Source organism: Petaurus breviceps, unplaced genomic scaffold, assembly GCF_028583685.1.
Source record: "Petaurus breviceps papuanus isolate PSGF00001 unplaced genomic scaffold, PetGlider_PUasm1.0 185, whole genome shotgun sequence".
NCBI lineage: Eukaryota > Metazoa > Chordata > Mammalia > Diprotodontia > Petauridae > Petaurus > Petaurus breviceps.
Window position 1 is genome coordinate 40,115,969 of NW_027185797.1, and position 12,217 is coordinate 40,128,185.

Below are 12,217 nucleotides of genomic sequence, written 5' to 3' on the forward strand. Positions count from 1 at the left end.
GAGAGAGAGAGAGAGAGAGAGAGAGAGAGAGAGAGAGAGAGAGAGAGAGAACAGGAGGGGCCCAGGAGAGGGATGGAAGAGAATGCTCCTTTGGGAGTGAAATGATGTCAGGGTGAGAGGCAACTGCACTGGGGTCTCCCTCCTCCTCCAGCCTCACTCCTTCCTTTGATTGGTCCCAACGCTCCAGTTCTCCCTGCTATCATGGGTACCAGGACCCGCCCCACCCTTACCTTCTTGCTGTTGCTGCTGGTGTTGGTCTCAGGTGAGTAGGGCTCAGCATGGGACTGACAAAACAAGGGATGGGCCCAAGCTCAGGTTTTCTCTGGCCCTGATTCTGCCCATCTTCAATGCTTTCTCTGACCTGAATGTGCCACTGATTGAAATTCTCCCTGATTGTTCCCCCTCTTTCCAGCTCTCCCCTGGCCCAGTTCTTTCCCTTTCCTCATCTCAAATTCTCCCCTGACTCCACTGTAGCCCTTATCCCTAACCCTCCTCCTTCCTCAATTTTTCCCACCGTCTCTCATTCCTTCCTGATTCCCAACCCTTGTGTCTCCATTCAATTCTCCTTTGACCTGGATCCTTCACTAACCCGGTGGCTTCACGCCATCAGGCCCCAGCTCCACTGGCATCTTTCCTCCCAGTAGCCCAGGCTGCCAGGCCCCGATTTCGACGAGAGGAGAGCCCTGGCCTGCTGAGCAAGGTCCAGAGCCATATCTTTGACTACTGGGAATCTGCCAAAGCCAAGGCCCAGGAACTCTATGAGAAAGTCCAGATACCCAGAGTTGATGAGAACCTCAGGTAACCACACCCCCACCCAGCCCAACAGAGTTGGCTGAGATGCCATCTCCAGTCTTTCAGCCACCCAGGCAGCTGGTCTCCTCCAGTTCCCCAGCCCTCCAGGGATCCAGGCATCCAGTCCCAATCACCAGTCCCAAGTCTCCCTCTCCTTTTAGAGAGGATCCAGGCATCCAGTCTCCTCATCTCCCGGCCCCCTACCCCTTCAGAGACCCATGTATCCAGGCCCTCTGTCTCCAGGACCTTGCAGAGATTCAGGCACCCAATTTCCCAGCCCCCCCCAATCCACCACCCCTTGAGGACCCCAGACACTCAGTCTCCTACCTCTCCCTCCCCTCCTCCCCCAGTCTCTTCTTCCTTCAGACACCCTGTGAGAGACACAGACTCATCTCTCTTCCTCACAGGCATGTCTATGACAAGGGCTCAGAGGCCATGACCACATACACTGGGATTCTGACAGATCAGATCTTTCACATGCTAAAGGGGGAGCAATGATGAAACAATGAATGCTGAGTTCTTATTTTCTTCTCCATCTTTCCCTGACCCAGGCAGGTCCAGCCTGAGGCATCACTCCCAGACTCTCCCCTAATAAAGCTAACTATAATAGAGACTAAAGCAGCTTCTTTTGGGATGTGGGGACAGGGTACAGTGGAGGCTGGGGGCTCTGAGGAACTAGGATCACAGGATCCAGGAGGAGGGTGGAGGATGTTTCCAGGCAGCTTTCAGAGCCTCTTGTTACAGAACAGTCACAGAGCTGCCAAGGCTGACTGAAGGGAATTTAATAGAATCATAGGGCTAGATCTGGAAGCAGCCAGATGAGGGAACTGAGGCCAGAGTTTGAGTTACTGCCCCATCTCACACAGGCACTAAAGATCTGAGTCAGGATTTGATCCCAAATCTTCTGATTTCAAACCCAGCTCTCATGCTGAGAATCCCCTACACTGATGAAATCACAACCTGACCAGAAGAGAATGTACAGGGTCCTGACTTCAGTGGAGATAATGATGGTGGGGAAACTCCATAAATAGATGTTGCTTTCAGGGGGCTTGCAGTCTAGTGCATATTGATGTGCCAAATGTATAAATAAGTCTGCTAAGTGGAGAGTAAGGGGGGAGGGGTGGATGAAGGGTAGAGGGGTGGGAAAGAATCAGATCAAGTGCCTTATAGGGAAATCTGGAAAGGGAGAGAACACTTTGAGTTGGAGGGAATCTGGGAAGGCTTCCTGGAGAAGACTGCCACCCTGGAGGGGTGGAAGCTGGGGACATAGGGGAATGGACACTAGATTTCATAAGGGGGTCTGAACAGGAGACCCAGATGCCTAATGGAGATAGGTGATGGAGGTCGGAGGCCAGGATTCTCCAGGTTCTCAGCTGAGACTCTAGTCTGAATAAATTCTGGGTGGGGAAAATGGGCTCCTAGATTCCTAACAGGTAGTGGGCTACTGGAAGGAGTGGGAGAGGTGGGGGGCAGGATGCTGTGGTTGGGGTACAGAACTCCTGGATCCCTGAGGGAGAAGTTTCTGGACTAGAGCATCCCTGGGGCCCTTGCTTAGACAGTGCTAGGGGACAGGATTCCTGGGTCTCTGGGTGGGGATGAGCTTTATCTAGGCTGCTTTCCACATCCTCCCCAAACTGAAGCCTGATTTCTCTCTCCTAATCCTCTTAACATTAATCTCCAGCCTCTCCTCCAGAAATCCCTGTAGGGGGGATGCTCTGTTTGGAAGAGAGACAGGGTTGGGCTGTGGCCTCCCCCCTCTAGGAGGACAGAGCAGTGTGGTTCCAGGAAGGGCAGGGGGCCCCAGGAGGGGGATCTGAGTGTGTTCTCGGAAGGTTCCCAAGTTCCCAGCCTGAGAAGGGGGTGGGGAGTTTGCAGGATGAACAATCAATCTCTCTTGTGTCCTCTCTCGGCCAGCCCCTTGTCCCCTGGCCAAAGTAAACACCACCCCAGGAGGCTTCCTGCCTGGCTCTGCCCCTTCCCAAGCCCCAGGACTCCTTACTGCTCCAGAACTCAGAAGGCTTAAATCTCAGACCCCTCCTCCCTGCCAAGACTCAGGCATGTGGGTCCCCTGCCCTTGCCTCCTCAGACACCCAGAAGTCCTGATCCCCCAGATCCCTCCTACATCTAGACATCCAGATCTGCTGCCTTAGACTTCCAGGACACATGTTGGAGATCCAGGCTTAAGAGAGGCTTCCACCTCTGGGTCCTAACTCATCTCTTATTCTGTTAGTCAACAAATAAACATTTATTAAGCACCTACTCTGTGCTAGGCAAAGACAAGGCAAAAGACAGTCCCTGCCCTCAAGGAGCTCACAGTCTAAAGGAAGAGACGACAAACAATTAGGTACAAACAAGAAATAGTCCGGATAAATTGGAGACAATCTCAGAGGGAAGGCGCCAGGATTGTTGGGGTGGGGGAGGCTTCCTGGGGAAGGGGGCTTTGGCCAAAGACGCTGGGAGGTGGAGATGAGAAGGGAGAGCATTCCAGGCACGAGAACGAGCTTGAGAAGAAGTTACAGAGAGCTCTTCTCCACTCCGGGAGCCCGGACGGTCTCATTCTGCCCTCTCCCGAGGCCCGCTCTCCATGCCCCATCCTCTGCGTGCCCCTCTGCTAGGGGGAAGAAAGAGAAGTCTGGGGCTCCTTTCTCCCTCAGAAGAGAAGCTGTCACACGCCTGGTCTCACGTGCCCCGGACCCGTATTCAGCCAGTCACACAACTAACCGTTAAGCCGTATTCTGTGGCGAGCACAGCGTTAAGCGCTGGAGATACCAAAGAAGCGCCAAACGAGCCCGAGCTCCAAGGAGCTCACGGGCCGCCGTAAATCACTCCCCAAGCCAGTGTTCTTGCCACAGCGCTGGGTCTGGGGAGACAAAGGCAAACCTGAGGAAGCCCCCGCCTTCGAGGACTTGGAGCCCAGACACAAACAGGTGCGCGTGAAGGTCCAGAGAAAACCTATGCATTGATTTAGGGAGGGGCCAGGAGGGCTCCCCAGAGGAGGGGAAGGGAAGGAAGCAAGGTGGGGAGGAGCTAGGGAATGGGGGGAAGACCATGGAATGAGAGTGTTAGTTCTGGAGTCAAACCTGGGGGTCCGCAGTCAAGCCACAGTGCCCTTGAGCCTCGGTTTCCTGATCTAGGTAGCTAGGTAACACAGTGGTCAGAGGGCCTCAGACACTTAGAGGCGGCTTGGCCCTGGGCAGCACTCAGTTTTCATATCTGTAAATTGGGGATAGTGACAGCATCTGCCTCTGGGAGCTATGGCGAGGATGGGATTGGTATCCCACCCAGCTCTTACAGAGGTTTTTGTAGACCAGGGCTTCTCAGCCTTCTTAGTATTCCTTGACTGCCTCCTTTTGCGGTGTTTCTCAGCACTCTCTCTTAAATACATACATAGGATTGCCAAAGAAACCAGTTACACTGAGCGGCAATTATTGAAATATCTTTCTAAAAGCAAGTGCTAAGAGCTGTTTTCTCTTGCTGGGGAGAAGAGGGCTTCAGGGAAAGGGTGAGGGCGGAAGGGATGGAGCCTGGAAAGATGCCTGCAGGGATGCGGCGGGTAATGGGGAGCCACGGAACGTTCTTGAGCAAGAGTGAACTGCGGTATGCCATCAGCTGGAAGGGACCTCAGTCAGACCCCCTGATTTCACAGATGTGGAGAAGGGATCCCCCAAAGAGGGGATAGGATTCTTCCGGGGGCCGGCAAGCAAGTGGGAGGGAGAACGGATTCGAACTGTCAATTCCCTATCTCCTCATCTCCCTTTATCCCTCCCCCTCCCCCCTTCTCCCACCCTACCTCAAGCCCTTTAACAGACTCTCTCAGCCCGGACTGGGAAAAGGCCATTCCCCTCTCCGCTGATTGGTCACTGCCCCTCGACGCTCGCCGATTGGTTAGAAGCTTAGGAGGGAGAAGTGGGTGGGGGGAACACCGCCTTCCGAGTCTTTTCTCTGATTGGTCAAGGTGCCGACCAATCTGGTCTCGTCCCTCGCTCCCTGGGAGGCTGCCAAACTGGCGCATGCGCCGGGGATAGGCAGGCGCTGGGGGGGAGGGGAGGGGGGCGCAGGCAAGTGCACTTAGCCTGAGTAAAAAGGGAAGGCTTGTCTGGCTAGACAAGACAAGACGGTTCCTTGCCTACAAGTGACCAGAAAACTGAATGCAGCGAGGTCATTCTCGAGATGGCCAGAAGGGGGAGCCCAAGAAGAAAGATGCCTCGTTTTCACTCTCCCTTCACTCGAGACTCACTTGGCTGAGCCCTGGGCTTAGAATGAGGCCAGACATAGGTTCGAATCCAGCTTTCGACCTTTCCTGTCCTTCGGCCGCAGGGAAAGCTACTTTGAGCCTCCATTTACCCATTTGTAAATGTGGGAGGGAGTTAAAAATAAGGCATTCTCTTCCGAGGAACCTCTATGAAAATAAAATAATTTCTTAACCCTCCCAGCATAGCACATCGGCAGGACAACAGTGGCTAGGGTCTTGGACCTGGAGTCAGAAAGACCTGAGTTCGAATTCTCCTTCAGATACTTCACTGAGCAAGGCTCTTAAGCTCTCTCTACCTCAGTTTCCTCATCTGTAAAACAGCGATTGAGTTGTCGATAGGAGCAAATGAGTGTGCTCAAAATAAAAAGCCACCTATTATTTTTACCCATCAGGAGGGCTAGAAGAATGTGACTAGGGTCATTTAGGCTAGAGAAAGGATGGCCCATGAAGATATGATGGTTTTCTTCAAGTATCTGAAGGGCCATCATGGGGAAAGAGACTGGAGGAGTACAGGCAGCAAAGAAGTAGAATTAAGGCTGATGTGGGAGGAAACTTCTTGACAATTAAATTAGTCTAAAAGTGAAAGTGGCATGTCCCATCGAATCTTAAACTCAACAGATCCAAAATTGGACTTGTTAACCCCCCCCCCAAACCTTCCTCCATTCCTAACTTCCATGTTGTTATTGGCCCCATCTGGTTTTCTTGACAAAGATACTGGAGTGGTTGGCCATTTCCTTGGGGTCATGGCCCCAGGCACCCAGGCTCACTACCTCTCCACCCCCAATCCAATCTCCTGCCAAGTAATGTCATTGCTCCCTTCACAAAGTCACTCATACATGTCCCCTTCTCTTCCCTAGCCATCTCATGCCTGGACTGTTGGCCTACTGGTTGGCTGGTCCCCCTACCTCAAGTAGCTAGTCTATTCTCCACTCAATTGTCAGAGTGATCTTCCTAATGCCCCTATCTGACCACATACCCCCTCTCCACTATTCAGTAACCCCCAAAGGCTCTCTGTTGCCCCCAAGATCAAATCTCAGAGGGCTTTGAAAGTCCTTCATAATCTGCTCATTCCCTCTACCTTTCCCATTTTCTTAAACCTACTTCCACCTTTCACATCTCTGCCATCCAGTGAATGGCCTTTATGCTGTACCTTGAACAAAATAATCCATCTTTCTGACTCCCTGAATTTTCGCTTGCTGTTCCCTATGTCTGGACAGCTAGATGGTGCAGGGAACAGGGTACCAAGCCTAGAGTCAGAAGGACCTGAAATCAAATCCAGTCTCAGACAGTAGCTGTGTGACCCTGGGCAAAATCCATTTACCTGTTTCTTCATCTGTCAAATGAGTGGAGAAAGAAATGGCAGATCTCTCTAGTATCCCTGCCAAGAAAACTCCAAATGGGGTCATGAAAGATTCAGACATGACTGAAATAACTGAACAATGCCTTCCCAGGTCTGTCAAATGCCCTACTGTATGTATATATATATATATATATATATATATATATATATATATATGTATGTATTTATGTTATTGATATTACTTCACTAAAATCCTCAACAACAGTCTGGAACTCTCTCCCCCCTCATCCCTACCTCCTGACCTCCTTTAAGTCCCAGCTAAAACCCAACCTTCAACAAAGAACCTTTCCCAGTCCTCCTTAATGCTGGTTCATCCCCCAAGATACTCTCCAGTGGATCCTGTCTATATCTTGTCTGTACATAGCTGTTAGCATGTGGGCTCCCCCTTATACTGTGAGCTCCTTGAGAACAGTGACTGACTTTGGACTTTTCTGTATACCCAGAGTTGATTACAGTGCCTAGCTCATGGTAGATGCTTAGTCAACGACAGCTGATTGGACGTGAGAGGCACAATAACCACATGTCAGGGTATATTTGATGGAATCAGGGATTGGGTAAGACCGGTGGTGATAGTTGGCACTCCCATGGTGCTTCAAGGTTGGCCAAGTACTTTACAAATACTACCTCATGTTATCCTCATAGCCACCCTGGAAAGAGGTGTTATTATCCCTGTTATACAGGTGGGGAAGCTGAGACAGAGATGGGAGGTGATTTGGTCAGAAAGGGTATGAAGTTATATGTGAGCTCAAGTCTTCCTGACTTTGGGCAGCTATGTGGTACAGTGCACAGAACACTGGGCTTGGAATGAGGAAGATTCATATTCCTAAATTCAAATCTGGTCTCAGTCACTTACTAGCTATGTGACCCTGAGCAAGTCACTTCACCCTGTTTGCCTGAATTCTTCGTGGTAAAATGAGCTGGACCAATGATATCAGAAGGGTGATATCCAGACTTGCAAGTGAGCTGGATTTAAGCAAGGCAGAGCTAGAGAAGGAAATGGCAAACCATTCCAGTATCTTTGCCAAGAAAACTCCAAATGGGGTCACAAAGAATTGGACATATATCAAACATTTTGTAAACCTTACAGAGTTAGAGAAGTATCCATTAACTCCTGGTTCACAGAATCTAGGTGTAGGAATGGCTAGTGTAGGCATCAGGACTTATCCATCCACAGATCCAATAACTTCCAACTATGATATTCTGTGTCTCAGCCTCTTTCCTAAGAAAGAGGCTGGACTAGGTGGCCTCATGTTCCACCCCCAAGCTCAATATTCTCTAATTCCTTGGGACCCCAATGTAACTTCACCTCACAGGTAGGGATACTGAGGTCCAGGGGAGGCAAAAAGTCACAATGAGCGTTGAAGGTCAGGGAACAGGACCAAGGCAAGCAGAGCTGAGACCAGAGGGCAACTCCCCTGACTTCCTGCCGAGGGCCCTCATACATATGCAAAAGGGTATATAAAATGGAAAAAAAAAACCACACACATAGGTGTAGCATCACAGGGAAAGGGAAATGAAGTGAAAGGGAGTATGGAAGTAATAATAGAGGGCACTCAATGAATAACGAGCACACAGAAAACCAAGGAAAAACCTAGAGCCAGAAGCCAGCAACTCTGAGATCCCTGAGAGGATCTCTTGTAAGTGAGGAGACGCAGGCCCAGATAGGGGAAGGGATGTCCCCAAGGGGCGGGATCTGAGGACTGAGGCCCCTTTCCAGGCAATGACTCCTCCTGGCAGAGGGATAAAAGGGAAGGAGCATTTTCCCTGCAAGCTTTCCATGATTGCAAATACTGATGAAAAACTGCTCAGCCATCACAGAGTGACATCTCTTAGCTGGGCTTTCAAGTAGCTGCTTTGGACGCTATGCCTAGGCAGTCCACCAGATGGTGCTCTAAGACCAAGGTATGCCGGGTCACTCAATTGAGTTTGCAGTTTTTGGAAATGGAAATATGCTTTGCATGATTTCAAATGTATAATCGATATCAAATTGCTTGCCTTCTCAAGGAGGGGGATGGGATGGGAGGGAGGGAGTTTGGAACTCAAAAAAATTTTTAAAATGTTAAAAAAAGCTTGCATGTAATTAGGAAATAATGAAACAAATCACAATGTATTAAATAATCAAAATGTATTAAAAACCAGGGACCAATAAACCAAACCTGTGGTCCTGCAGGCCACAAACCAACTTAGTTTTAAAATAAAATCCTTTTCTGCTTTATTGCATTTTTATTTATTTTAATCTTTCTCATTTACAGTTTGATCTGGTTTGGGCAGCACTGGGGAGTTGGCGGGCACATGTGACCAGCAGCTCTGGGTTTGACACTTCTTGAGTAGACCATAATTATACAATGCTTTAAGGTTTTCAGAGCACTTGACAAAATATTTTCTGAATGTTATCCTCACAACAGCCTAAGAGGTGGGTGCTATTATCCTCATTTTACAGGTGAGGAAAACTTAAGTGACCAGTCCAGGATCACACAGCTAGCGGCTAAGTGTCCGAGTCCAGATGTGAACCCAGCTCTACCTGAGGCCAGCAGTGGCACTCAATCCCTGCGTCAGTATAACCAAAGGATTCAGATGTGCTTGTCTGATGAGGGTCTTTCATCGTTATGATTCAATGTCAAAGCAGCAGAAGATGGCCAATGCCTTCCCTTCCAACGGATCTGTGCTTGGTTCCATGTCCTGTTACATTTTGTCAGTGATCTGGATGAAGGCATCTACTCCTCAAAAGTCACAGACTTACACACAAAGTTGAGATGGAAAGCTAATACAGTTGATGATGGAATCTAAAAGGATCTCAATGGGCTGGCATTGGATTGAATCTAATAAAGATACAATTCAGTTGGGGTAGATGTAATGTCTTGTACTTTAGTATTAAAAAAAAAATCAAGTTGAGGAAGCCTTTTTTGCTTTTTGGAGGGCAACTGGGGTTAAGTGACTTGCCCAAAGTCACATGGCTAGTAAGTGTGTCAAGTGTTTGAGGCCTGATTTGAAACTCAGATCCTCCTGACTCCAGGGCCTGTGTTCTATTCACTACACTACCTAGCTGCCCCAACAATTCTTCGAAAAGAATTTGGAGGTTTTAGAGGAAAGCATGCTCAATATATCAGCAGTGTGATGTGGTAGCCAAAAAAAAGATGACGAAATGCTGGGCTGTGTGGATGAGCTTGGCTTTTAGGAAGGGGAAGGTGATGGGACAGCTCCACTGTCCTCAGCCCTCATCACATTTTACCCGAAGTATTATGCTTAGTCCTGGATACCCCAATCTAAGTATGCTAATAAACTGGGGTAGAGGTGGAGTGTCCAAAAGACAAACCAATTTGAAGAAGGGCCTTAAGCCCATGGGATAGGAGGGTCATTTGAAGGTAATAGGCTGGTTTAGCCATTAGAAAAGAATCAGGTAGAGGGAATGATGGCTGCGTTGGAAGTATTTGAAGAGAAGAGTGGATAGATCTAGGACCTTTTGGTCCTAGAAGACAGAACTAGAAGCAATAGTCAGAGGTTACAAAGAGACAGATCAATCTTGATGGCAATGAAAACTTTCTAGTAATGTATAATAATTAAAATAATGGCCAAAGTGGAATGGGCAGCATGGACTGGTGGTGGGTTCTCCCTCCTTAGGAAGGTCTTTAAGGTGAAGCTGAATCTGGCAAGTTCTAGTTGGGGTTCTTTTCCTCTAAGAGTTGGAGTGGAGAGTAGTGACCAAAAGTTCAGAAGGCTGAAGCTGCATTTCCCACCTCTGGGCAGAGTTGGAGAATGAGACACATATTACTAGGCACAGTCAGTGTGTGGCCCTGACTTGCTCATTTGTTATGAGGGTTGGCAGTTTTCTTTGGTGGGGAGGAAAGAATGTAGGGGATAACGACAAGAGACAGAGAGAGGAAAGAGAGAAAGGTAGCAGTGAAACATTTAAACACAGGAAAGAGCAGAAGGACATTCAGAAGGGGACACAGATAAAGAAAGCAGTGTTAATGCATAATTTTAAAAAATACTGTAGGAAACAGATTCATGGTTCCACATAAAAAAAAAAAGGTTTTCAAAGACTTCTACACCTATTTTCTGGAGAGAAGACAGCAGCTTCTGCTGGACCAAGTCTGAATTCATATCTTCAGATCACCCATGATGAATAGCCATCTAGCATGCAGCTGGAACAGAAGAAAGGTCTGCCTCTGCCTGATGGTCTTTATGCACAGGGCCGCTGAGACCTCTGGTCTACTGGTTATCTTTCCAAGTGGAATGAATGGTTCAATTTCTAAGGTTTTCAGTAGGCTGCTCCTTCTGAGTCTGGGCTTTTCTTACTCCTGGGGCTCACACATGAGACATTCTGAGCATTCTGAAATTGGATTTTCCTGTGTGAGCTCACTTTCTGTTTATAATCCAGCAGGTTTTGTCTCCCTGGAGCCTGGGAAGATGAATTCTCAGCTTCCAATGGTACAAGCTATCCCTACTCACTTACATAAATGACAGATCTTAAACTGGGGGTGGGAATTTTTGTAAAGAATTGTGGAAAAAAAATTTTTTTTTTAATTCACTTAGAAGGAAACAGTTTAAATTCCCAATTCGCAAAACAAACTAGGTTTCTAAAGGTTCATTCCCACTTGTTAAAGCTCACTTTCCTGGTAGGGCAGTATTGGAAGCTACTTCAAAATGGGGGCAGCCGAGTGGCAGTGGACACAACACTTGGTGAAGAATCTCGGCTCAAATCCGGCCTTAGACACTTCCTAGCTGTGTGACCCTGGGCAGGTGACTTGACCCTGTTGCCTCAGTTTCCTCAGCTGGAAAAGGAAACGGCAGATCATTCCAGTATCTTGGCCAAGAAAACCCCAAATAGGGTCAGGGAGGGTCGACCAGGGCTGGACCGACTCAACCATAGCAAATCCCAGAACAGTGAGGTCCAGGGGACCCCCGCCCCGCCCCCACCAAGCGCAGGGCATTTTTGCTCGGCCAGGCCCCCTTCCCGCAGAGGCGTCCAAACATCACCCAAGTTTTCCCCAGGGTGACCCCCGACCCCTTACCCGGAGATACAGCAAACCTCGTTCCCATTTCTTGGCTTTGCGGCTGTTTCCCGGATCCTGGTCTCTTGCTCCCTCTTCCCGAGCCCCCCTCCCCCCATTAGTCCCACTTAGAGTAGCAAGGATGCTCAGGAGCCGAGAACAGAAGGCCCCTCACAGCTTCACCGGGCCCCGGGGCAGAGGCCGGAGGGGGGAAGGGAGTGTGACTCTTTCCGCCCCCACTCAGAAGCGGTGCACGTGGAGCGCGGGTGAGCCCGGCCCACCGCCCGCCCTCTCACACATCTACAGACAGTGGGCTCGGGATCGCGGCCGGGCTGGGGGAGGGGCCCCTACGCGCGTGCGCCTCCCCGAGGACCGGCGGGAGAATAGGCGGAAGGCGTCCGGGACAGTGGCGAAGCAGGGGGAGAGGCGGGGAAAGGGATAGAGAAGCAGAACGAACCAAACAAATTTACCGATCACGGGGGCGAACAGAGCTTGCTACGGTGGCCGGGAAGGGACTACGCACAGTTCTCGACTCTCGTCGGACGGGGGCGTGGTCAAAGGTGAGATTCGACGGTGGCCGCGAAGGGACGAAGCGTCTGGGGGAGGGGAGAGAGGAACCGCGACGAGGGAAATTGGTCTGGAACAGCGGGGGCGTAGCTCAGGGAACGTAGGACGGTGGCTGAGGAGGGACCTCGCTTTCGGGAGGGTGGACTGCGGTTCTCGTAGGAAGGGAGCCGGGGGTGTGGCGGATGGGCAGATTAGAGGCTGGAGCCCGGGAAAAGCTCTGCCCCCTTACCCGGGGGCGGGGAAGGAGGCGGGGAG

General features: G+C 49.9%; 1 protein-coding gene across 3 annotated transcripts in view; it reads left to right on the forward strand.

Moving 5' to 3' along the window:
• The window catches only part of APOC2 (apolipoprotein C2), a 1,974-nt gene extending 571 nt beyond the window's left edge, over positions 1-1,403 (forward strand). Inside the window, exons 2-4 of one of the 3 annotated variants that reach the window (XM_069088281.1) lie at positions 188-262; positions 642-798; positions 1,200-1,403. In XM_069088281.1, coding sequence (XP_068944382.1) covers positions 202-262; positions 642-798; positions 1,200-1,290 — 309 coding nt within the window. In that variant the 5' untranslated portion in view covers positions 188-201 and the 3' untranslated portion in view covers positions 1,291-1,403. Of the gene's footprint in view, positions 1-72; positions 263-641; positions 799-1,199 lie in introns of those variants that run through there. The other 2 variants (XM_069088279.1, XM_069088280.1) reach the window with 2 other exon arrangements.
• The last annotated feature ends 10,814 nt before the right edge of the window (positions 1,404-12,217 follow it).